Here is an 11,639-nt window from a genome sequence, read left to right on the forward strand (position 1 = left end):
TATGTACAGTATAATGTTTCTTGTTATCCCAAATGGGCTAAAATGATTGGCTGAAAAAAACAAACTCCCTGATCTTACCCTAGTTATTAATATGTGTTCATCAGCTTGTGATTATTAGAAGCAAATTAACTGAGGTCCTGGGAGAATAAACCTGACACTGATGCCCGTCTTCATAATATGGCATTATTTTCTAACAAACTGCAGCATTGGGAATCTTCTCATGCAACAGGAAGAACTGGGTCATGTTTATTTTTATTGTTTTCGATGTCAAAGGCACATTTTTTTTTGTTTTTTTTGTTTGCTCTGTCGTATGTGTCATTTCCTCAGGTGTTACAGTGAAAAATGCTAAAACCTCAAGGCAATATTTATCTTATATTTCCTGTACCATATAGAAGAGGTGAAATTAAGGTAGAAAAGAGGAATGCTGTGTAAAATTGGATGCCATGTTTGATGTAGTTGATATAAAATTTAATGGAAACCTATTCTGTTGTACAATAGAAAATCCAATAAAAAAAGACCTTAAGAGACTCAAAATAAGACTGAATACTATTTCACTTTTTAATAATAATATCAGTATTCTCTGAGCATCTTAGTACTCCAGGCATGTTATTCTCTTAAATAACCTACTTTTCTGAGTGGCTAGAACAAAAAAAATAAAAATAAAAAGGTTGGTCTTTGTAATAAATTAACTCGTCAACTCATCCCAGAGAATTCAGCTATGGCATACACAGCCATAAATTATCAAGCCATTGTAAACATGAAAATACACATCTAAATAGACCCTTGTTTCTACATGGAAACAAGGGTCTGAAATTTCAAATCATCCCAACAACAACAACACTATGGCCCGACTACAAAGTTAGTACGAAGCCGCGGCAGTCCTATCATCTTAATTTCCCTATGGATTACCACGAGGAGTAGAGACTCATCCGCTGTACCTCTCCTGAAGCTTCGGAAGAGTAAAGCTGACAATTTGAGGTGTGATTTGATACCCAACACCCTTGTTTACTCTCAGACAATTAGTCATCCATGTATTCCACACTGCACTACCATAATTAACAGCTTAATCAGGCAATGAGCTAATGTGCGATGGCAACAGAAACATCTCTTTAACACAGTTTCTTTTTACTTCTTTCTTGCGTGTTAACAACACATTTAGCGCAGGAGTGTTGAAATAAAAGGTTTATTGGCTCACATTCTGACAAGTTGTGATGAAAAACAGGCCCCATGAGAAAAATATAGTCCTGTGAGTATTCATGTTTAAACAGGAGGAAACTATCACACATGCAATGATATTTTTGGGATAAAGACTTCAAATAATGAATTATTTTCAGCCAAGTACTAAAAATGATGACTTTGTTGACTGTGTCTAAGCAATTGCGACCTTAAAATGTTCAAGAAGAACCTGTACCTTTTCAAAAGTGCATTTGATATGGATGAAACGAAAATTAAAGTTTTTTCTTGCACCGACGAACACGGAGTTAAAACATCAAAAAACGTGTTGCTGTCCAAATACATTTGGAGCGTCGTGTTTGCCATTTGATAATGAGACCCAAAGGAAAGTGTGGTTAGAGCATTATGTTTGCCAATGAAGCATCTGAAAATATCCCATATTTTCCACTTATCATTTAACCAAAAAACAATCTGTACGGTAGCCTACTTTGCTTTTTCTTTCCTGCCTCCTCCGGGTATAACAAATCCCCTGACAGTGTTCAAAACCGTACACACAACAAACCCACTTGGTTTCTGGAATCGTGTTTCGGATAGAAACAAGCCCACAAAGCAGGACCTGTTTTTTCTCTCTTGTAGAGGCTATAATGTACAGCTGATACCTGGTTCGTACGCTCCAATGTAATCCTCTCCCTCTGCTAAATGCCACGAGGAATAAGCAGTGCTGACCTTGGGAGACGCGGGGGTCGGATTTGAGGGTGTCTTTTTAAAAGCCTGGGTTTGTAATTGAGTAGAGCGGCGGGGTGGCTGGCTTTGATGGTGTTCGTGCAAGCACAAAGGAGCGCGAGTGCGTGAGGGAACACAGAAATAAAATGGCAAGCAGCGGATCAGAGATACACAGAGACATACACAAACAAAAAAACGTGGGAACATGTTCACACACAAAACCGCTGGGTGTAGGCTAACATCAGTGCATTCAGTAGAGCACACACATGCAGGGAGTCATCAGCGGTACCAGAAAAGGGAGCAGCCGAGAGGTTTCGGTTTCAAAGCAGATACTGGCACCATGAGGCTGCTCATCACCCAGACAGACCACAATGATCCCAGTTTTACTGAAACAGGCTCTCCAGTCCTGAGTGCAGCCCGGTCCAAAAACACCGTCTTTGATGGGGGTTCAACTCGACCAACAACCCTCCCTCCCCCCCCACTCTCCAGGACATCATTAGTTCAATTTTGGCTTTAAAGCCAGTGCTTTATTGGACAAGAAACCTTCATCACATACAACTCCAGACATATTTTTTCTTGCATCAACATGCACTCTGCTCTGCTATGTTCATATTTACCATTCAAATATATGAAGATGTGAAAAAAAACTATTCTGTGACACCAGTTTTATATCAAAATCCTGAGTGATTTTCAAAGAGTTAAACTGAGATAATTAATAGTCTTGACAAGCTTTTGGATGTGAACATTTTAGTTGGATTCAGTTTGGTTGTTCGGCATTTAGAAATTACATTCTATGGAGGCAGGGGGTCAATTGCCAGTATTTTTGTGATAGAGGATACTCATGCCAAAATACAATAACATTTCTACAATGTAATATATAATCCTACATAACTGGCTTCAAACTATTTTATTTTCCCACTGTGTTACCATGTTAAAATGTTAAATATGTTTCTGGCAGGCTTCATGTCATTCTGGACTACTACAGATTGGCAGCAAAACATGAGAAATCTGCTTTGGGAAAACACATCTAATTAGGGATATAATTTAGCTTTAGTTAATGGCTGTTGCTTCTCTTTTTCTACTATAAGATGTGTATGTACGCATGTGTGCGTGTGCGTGTGTGTCAGCCATTCCACTCTATTATTTATGTATATATTTTTTCTATTTAGTGAGGTTATATACTGAATAAGTAAGTATTTCGTGTGCTTTTAGAACAGTATATATTTATGTTTTTGTACTGTAGCGGGTGAGTTGAACAGTCACACATATTTAATAACTACATTAAGAGATCAGACTAAACCCAGGTCAAAACCTAGTACAAGGCTGGACCATGTGTGAAACATAAGAGAACTTTTCATTTGAAACGCAGGCTTTACATTTTAAACGGATACAGGAAGTTGTGGCATTCAGTCGCTCAATGGTGTAACTTTTACACTTATTCGCTCAGTCTGTGACAGACATTGGTGTTTATAGGGCTGGACTTGCTGTTGTGGTCCAGCAAAAAATATAATTACATCTTCAAGATGGTTCTTAATGAAGATTCTGTATAATGAAATCACACCATACTTATTGGTATTGTGAAAACTACGTCCAAAAATGGTGTACCATTGCCAATTACTGGCCATTCTTATATTTTGTTGGTTTGACATACAAAAAGCTGTACTCTATATGCAGGCTAGCTGGACTGCCATGTTATTTACCTTTCAATTATCCTGTAGCCTATATGTGGTAGCAATAAGAGATTCCTCTATATACAATACATTTAATACAACAGGGCTTTTGGTGGTACCTTTGGTTTTCCCCTCAGGAACTGCAGTTAAGAATTTTGGACAGAAAAAATCCTCACCCACCTGACAGTGAAATCAAATATGTAGGAAAGTATTTGGCAAGTTGCAATACTGAAAGTATCAATGTGTTAACTGGCAATGTATATGTTTCTGCCAGGTTATCCGTTTGTGACGTACAATACTAGTTCAGGCACTTGCAGCAGGGAAGGGAAAGATCGGGGTACATAAATTTCCCATGACTTGAGACATAACGCCTTTATTTACATTATATTAAAATCTAAACTTTTCCTGACTTAAACCAATGTGCTTTTGTTGCTGAAATCTAACCACAGAAAAAACAACTGGATGCAAACCCTGGATTCTCTGTGGGAGCTGTGCTAGTTGTGCTCCCACCATCCATCCAGCGCTTCATTCATTTATTCCGATCCAGCCAGAGATTACTGTGCATGAAGACAAAAATTTGAAAAATAATGTAGTTGTGTGGGAATGTAATTCATAAGGGACACTGTTGCAATTTGGCCGGCAAGACTGAAATCTCAAACTTAATTCAGTGTTGGTCAAAAAACTGGTGCAAGTCCTGACCTGTATAGAATACTACATAGAGCACTACATCCCTCTCATTTTATTGGTGAACATCAAAAATCTTAATTTAAAGTTCACTACTGAGTAAATTAAAGAGTTTCCAATACATAGAGATTTGAAAATGTGTGAAGACACAATTCTTTGAGAGAAGAAAAAAAGATCCTTGGTTCTTTGTTTCGAGGGCCAAAGCTGGTTTTGATCGAAGAAAACACAACACTCTCTGGGTGTGTAACTTTTACTTTTTGCTGTTCAAAAGCACCAACAGTCTGGGTCTTGCACTAGAAAAATGATCTAGGTTAGAGGTTTTCAAACTGTAAAGCATGCTCCCCAGGGGGCACGAAAGAGTTGCAGGGGGAGAGAAGTAAAGTAAGGACGTGCTGTAAAAGAAACAGGTGCATGAAGGTGTTCTTAAAATCAGCAAGTAAGTTGGCTGATTTGTCCTCCTTTTTTAACACAATCACAAAGTGTTGCTGTTACTACAGGCTATGAAGGTACTCTAAACCTTTACTGCAATTTGTGTGAAAATTCATCACTCTCCTTTCTTGGGTCGTAACTCACATCCGAACACACTGATGTGATACTGTACGATACAATACATACGAAATGTAGCTGTGATCAGTGGATAAAATGTCACTTTTGAATTTGGTGATTATATTTAAATATTATCAAGTAATATTAGAATCCCATTAACATGTAGGTTGAATTGTAATTTTTTTTCTGTTGAAATTTAAATAAATTTAATTCAAGTTAAAATTTCTGACTAAGTGACGAGTGTGAACTCCGAGAGGACTTCAACAACAGGCAACTACAAAATCAAAATCCATTCACAAGAAAAAATAATATAATCCTGGACTCTGCTTCATAGACATTTCTCTTCTAGCCTTAAAGTAATAATCTCAGATTTTCCTATAAATAAATGTCTGTTAAATCACTATCCTATTGAGGTAACACAACATTGAATGAGCCTGAGTGGCTTAATGACAACCCACCCATTGGTTTGTGAACTGCCTTTTTGAAGCCTCCACTCTGGCATCTCGTTTGTTGTCGTCTTGGTTTTTTGAAACCAGAAGTGACCATATCTGGACGATATGGGGAAGAGCAAGGGATGGATCTGACTGAGAACACTATGCCCCACCCAACAATACCAGAAACCTGACTCCACCCCAAGCATGTCAATCAAACTAGTCATGCCGCAAAAAAGATACCTCTCTGCGAGGAATAGAATTACCACCATAGAAGGACCGCCAGAACACTGATCAGAGGGAAGGAATTCAGCTGATGACACCATAATGACTTGTGGGAAAAATATATTGACTTTCATTAAGAGAAGTTAAGGCTTTTTGAGACCCGGAGACTATGTCTATTTTATATGTTCCAAATGACGCACTTCCCTTAGAACACCAACAAATAGTGTTCTTGCGTGTTAGTATTCGTTCTTGTGTAGTACTTACATTTCAACAGAGTAGTGTTGTTTCAAATCGCCCACTTCCGTTCTTGCATTTATCAGAAATAACTGTAGCATTTGAATGCATCACCCGTTACCCATTTACCCAGAAAGGAATGTGTTTTTGTGCCCTCTGTTTAAAGCACTCAATAAAAATGCTGATGTCTTCTGTCCAGCAGCAGTATGGCGGTACTTAGTGAAATGTAACCCGTTGAGTTTGGAAAGTGTCCAGCGTTTCACACTTAGTTTTTGGACCGTTTTCAGTGCATCATCCGGGTACTCGTAGCACACTGCCTGCTTCTGTACTTGACCGTGTGAACTCACTTGTGCACTCAAAATAGTGAGTGTTAGTATGTAAATACACCATTTGGAACACAGCAACAATCTACGAGTCTACCAGCTGAAGCACTGTGCCCACATTCCCCCCCGCAAAAAAAAATTATTAAAAAAAAAATCACAATGCAAAGGTAGAGACATGTAAACCATCTGATGTCACACTGGCAACACTGTATGGCCCTCTGGACAATGAAGTCCAAAAGCCGCAATTACTACTTATCGCCATAGGAGTGACTAAAGAAAACAAAACGGAGAACTTTGAGATTACTACTTTACATTCAATTTAGAGGAAATACATTAAATTACAAATCTGCTCAAATGTTTTCTTCAAATCACCCATCCTTACAACATTTGTCACTTATATATGAAAGAAGTGATATAACTTTATTCGTTTCAATTTCAATACGATTTGGACTTAAGTCATCTTTCCTATCAGCCCTCCTAAAAACCCAAATCAAGTGGTAATTGTTCAAAATCTACATCCAAACTTCTGCTCTCTTCCCATTAATTGAAAGAACGTCAGCAATTAAACTGGAGGAGACGGAGCTTGGCTAAATGAGAAACAGCAGATAGGATGACAAGAGCTATGGCCATCAAAGCTACTGGGTGTCCTTGATCGTTCAGAGGACGACGAACCAACTCGTCCCTTCGAAGGTAATAAAGGACACACGTTCCAGTTTTTAAACGTTATAGCAAAACAGAATGAATTACTGATACTGGCTTCACACAAGCGCACACACACACACACACACACACACACACACACACACACACACACACACACACACACACACACACACACACACACACACACACAGACACAGACGTGCACACACACAGTACTCCATCCAGCAACAGAGGCAGACAAACAGTGAGGTGAGCAGTGCTGCATAGTTCAGCCAGCACATCTGCCTTTTTAACTAAAATAAAGATTTACAATATAATGTCCAACAATGTCTCATAATTCATCACATTTAAATGGTGACCAGCAGGTATTATGCAGTCTCTCCAGGAGTATTTTTTTAGATTGTTACGATCAAAAATGTTTGATTTTGCCACAACTTTTCCTAAAAATTGCGGTGATTTGTAGAATTTTAAGTGATTTAAGAGAAATTAGCAAAAATTGCAAGCCGAGAAAAAATATATTTTTAACTCCTACTTAATAAAGACTCATGTTATGACTTCCTATGATGATAAGCATACTGCAAATCACGGATATAATTTAGCTCTAATCTTTTTATTTTTTTTTAATTTTGATAACTATGGATCTCAAAATTGCAACAAAAAAAATCTAAATTCAAAATTAAGACGAGCTCAATCATCTGTCGAAATATGGGCTTTAAATGCTTTAGAAATCATATTAACTCAACACACACTATGTACAAAAACAAAGAGCTTGCAGTCTATCACGACTAGTGAGTGGGTTTCAAACTAGTTTCACATGCAGTATTCCTTGTTCCCATGATAAGATCACATTTTCCAAAAGCCCCATCACTTCCAGTACCTCTGGTCAGGCAGCATGTGCTTGTTTGTGATGATGAGAGCAGAGCTTTGAATGAGAGGAGCAGCTGAAGAGCCGTACTGACTATAAATGAGGAGTTATTTTTGTGCCGTAATACCTTCAGCTAAGCTTCTACTGAGGATTTTTTTTTTTGCGGAAAAATCTGCGGGAATTTGGCAAAATTGCAAGGTGATGTAAACATTGCAGAGTGCCTGAATTTGCATTTAATTATTGCTATTGTAAGTGATGGAAGACCAGGCCACAAGAGGCCCAATTTAAAACAGTTTATCGATAAGATAAGTCAAAATGTACAAATGTGCAGAGGAGGAAAACCTTGTTCATCTATCATTCACACTAAAATAACTTCATGATTGCAAACAGAGAAATTAAGTTCACTGTAATCAAAGCGTTATTAGGAAGCCAATTAGGTCGGCCTACATCGAGGTAGCTGCAGTTGGAAATAGCAGCTGATCTTGCAGAAGCGAGTCAGATCCATGACTGAATGTTTGATGAGGTACTTTGCAGCCCTGCAGGAGTCTCCTCTGCCTGACTGCTGCTGTGAAAATCCTGACAGGACCTGCAGGTCAAAAATGTCCGAGAGCTCTTTTGCCTTCTGGTGCAAAACAAATACTGTTTATGCTGCTGTTGTGCAGCCCAGTGTCTGTTTTCTCTCAAATAATGAGTACGAGAAAGTTAAGAGAAGCATAAAGTAGTTTAGAGTAATTTCTGCTACTTTACATTGACTGACAGCTCACTTGATACTGCACTGCTCTAATGAGGATATTCCCCACCAATCTTGTACTGTGAACCGGAATGACGCGTTTGCTCGTAGGTGGGAAGCAATACATAGAATTCCTGTACATATGTGTGCATGCAGAGAGCGCTGCACGCCCATAACAGTCATTTTCTTTGATTATGTTGTGCTGTCTCTCTTTTTTTCTGGCTGCCATTCTCTCGCTGTGGGTGGCTGTATGAGCTGCTGAGTGACTCACTCTGGGTGAAGCGTGGAGGGTTGTCATTGACATCAGTGAGCCTGACAGTGACGGTGGTAGTCCCAGATAATCCACCCAGGTGGCCGCCCATGTCTTTGGCCTGCAGCATCACCAGGTACTGGTCCTGGGTCTCCCTGTCCATGTCGGGTACAGCTGTGCGCAGAATACCTACAAAAAACACACACAATAGCATCAGGGTGGCCATTAAACATTTAAACCAGATTTTGACTGTGGCAAAACAGCACCGAATGACCATAATATATCTGTGGGAGACTAAAAGGGTTTTGTGATCAATATTTATGAGTCTATGATTACCCGACACTGAACCTCCTGGGTTCCAAAATGCACTTTCTGGCCTGTGCACTCTCGCTGCAAATTCTGGATCTCATCCAGCTCTATTCACAGTTTTAAAAACAGAATATCTTTTAAAGATACAAGAGTATTATTACATAATTGTACCATGATAGTTCATCTCTAGGCCCTTTGGAGGTACCACTTTATAATATTGAATTTAAGTGTTTACAAGCTGTTTTTCTGAACATAATCATGTTTAACGATCATTTATTTAGCTTTGAGGATCAGAAACAAGCTATTTCTGAAAATATTAACACATGTTATGGGCAGAGTAAATGGATAATTGCAATATAATAGGTCTTTATTAAGGACTTGCAAAGTTAGGGACAACTGGGTGAAGTGCTTTCCAATAGTAAAACAGCACATACAGCCAATTTGAATTAAATACCCAATGAAGTGGTGAAGTGAGAATCCTAATGGACACCATGACCTTTTATTAATGACTTATTAACATTTTTATCAGCAGCCCTGACTGCCTATTATAAAGTGAGAAAGTCATGACCCTCTATTAAAGACTCCATCAAGATGGCCGTCACACTTATTAGTAAGTCATTAATAAAAGGTTGTGGGTACCTTGATTTCCAGTCAGCCTTTAGGCCTGCAGCTATAAATGTTAATAAGTTGTTATTTGATGAAGTTTGGTTCTGATGCTTTTCAGCTCTTTGTTACAAACTTTACTAACTGGTCTGTCCATTGGAGACACGTAAAAACATATTAGACACAACAATAGACCAGTACATCAGTTGGTCCAATTGATTAACCAGTACTGCCTTATTTCAGATTTATCTGTATATTTTGCCTGTTTGTGTAAATTCTGCCACCCAACGACCCTTAAAATCAACTGTTCAGTTGATTTATTTTTTTTTACGTTGTAAAATGTCATGCTTAATACATATCTTGGTGACAATTCTTTAAAAAAAAACAACTTTCAAGCCAATTGATAATTTAATTAGTTAAAAAAAAAACAGTTTACTGTAGCTGTGCCATAAACTTGTCCGTGTTGTTATTAATTATTTGATCAAAGGTAGTAAAGTCATCAATAGGGCTGAGCAGCAAATGACAATACTTTTATCCTCCAATCAAATTGGTTCAGTAGTATATAGTGCGAAAAATGCCAATTGATACCTAAACTGCATCCACATCAACACATTTTCACCTTAAAATGTATGAATGTTGCTCCATTTGCACATACATAAATCTCGGTGTCAGTGCCACAGCAGTTGGCATAGCCTCCACTCGGGCAGCCCGCCCACATAGATAAAGTCACTCAGTTTCAACTAAAGTATCTTAAATCTTACATTAGAGCACCTTATTTCACTCCTTTCAAACTAATTTAAGGCCATGTACACATCTAATTTGCATGTGTTGCAGTAAGTGTAGGCTTGTCTGTATCAAGCTAGGACCTACTGATAACTTGTGAGGTGTTTACAGGATATCGCTCTCCCCCTCTAAAATGCATGAAAACTAAAGATTTGTATCATAATGTGCGATGTAATTTTCTTTTTCTTAAAATGGATTTTATGAAATTAGTAATGGAACCGAATTCAACATATCAGCTTTTTGAAACGATCTTCAGGCCTATGGTCATAAAATTGTTCCTGTGTGAACAATGAGTTTAAATAATTAAAGTGTTTTTACTCTGATTGACGGTTAAAATTATTCCGAGATTTTTCTGAAGCCCTTTCAAAACTTATCGGGCGATATCGAACTGCACTGTCATCAGGTTGCAGACATGGCTGCTTTTCTGACAACTTGACAGCTTTTCTGACATTTTGGAGACACTCCGTTTCCATTTGACAGCGACAATGTATAACTTAATGTCCCGTTGAAGGTGCACAGAAACACATAAGCACACAGTCACAGACAGACACACAAAAACATAAACACAGATATGTGAAGAGGCTCATATGGAAAAGATAAATCACCATGCGGCAACATGCTGACGGAGCGTAAAACCTCCCTCTGTGTCTCACACTGTTTAACGGCACACCAGGCCTTCAGTGTCACTTACACACATTCAACATCGATCACCTCCTCGGTGGAAATGACCTCATTCTGCTACATGTGATTGGATGTTGCACACCTAGTGCTGGCTGCTCTCGCCCAACATCAGCCAAAACACCAGCCAGGATGACTTGGCAGCTCAAGGTGAAGCATATTCAGCACGGGCTGTTTTGAATGCTAACGAACCAGAAGAAATATGTTGAGGTTTCGGAGCCGAATTCATAAACAAACCGAATGCATGTGTTCACCTCCGAGTGCACATTTTGAAGAAGACCTTTGCTGATGGAGTTAACAAGAAATGGGGTGATTGAAAAAGGGAGATAGAGCGGAGAGAAGAGAGCCGACATGTTCGGAATACTAAAACCGGTCTAATAGCGCAGTGTCACGGCTAATACACACCGCGTGGAATTAGGCTTATATTCCTCAATTAGCATTTCAAAAAGTGCTGCTGCTCTCTTTGGTTATTGCAGAGGTTCTCACATGTCAAGGCAATCAATTACCAAGCATTGACATTCAATGAGCAAAACACAAGTGTTGGCCACCTGTGACCCACATGAGGAAAATCAACAATCTCATACTCATACTTGTAGATGCTGACAAAAACAAAAAAACATGGTACTTCAAAAGCCTCTCAGGGAAATAAAAGCAAACTGTCTATCAGAGAAGCATCTAAGGCATCAGACAGTTACCCTTCTAACCTCACCTCCCACTCAACAATGAAACTCCTGCCCCGAGGTGACACT

General features: G+C 38.8%; 1 protein-coding gene across 3 annotated transcripts in view; it reads right to left on the reverse strand.

Moving 5' to 3' along the window:
• The window catches only part of LOC138628349 (uncharacterized), a 148,420-nt gene that overhangs the window by 52,056 nt on the left and 84,725 nt on the right, over positions 1–11,639 (reverse strand). For all 3 annotated transcript variants that reach the window (XM_069711347.1, XM_069711348.1, XM_069711349.1), the window contains one exon: positions 8,539–8,706. In XM_069711347.1, the coding sequence (XP_069567448.1) occupies positions 8,539–8,706 (168 nt within the window). The remainder of the gene's footprint in view (positions 1–8,538; positions 8,707–11,639) is intronic.

The sequence above is a fragment of the Brachyistius frenatus genome, unplaced genomic scaffold (assembly GCF_029030835.1).
Source record: "Brachyistius frenatus isolate BFR_SWC_R1_liver_20210118 unplaced genomic scaffold, ASM2903083v1 Contig_99, whole genome shotgun sequence".
Taxonomy (NCBI): Eukaryota; Metazoa; Chordata; class Actinopteri; family Embiotocidae; genus Brachyistius; species Brachyistius frenatus.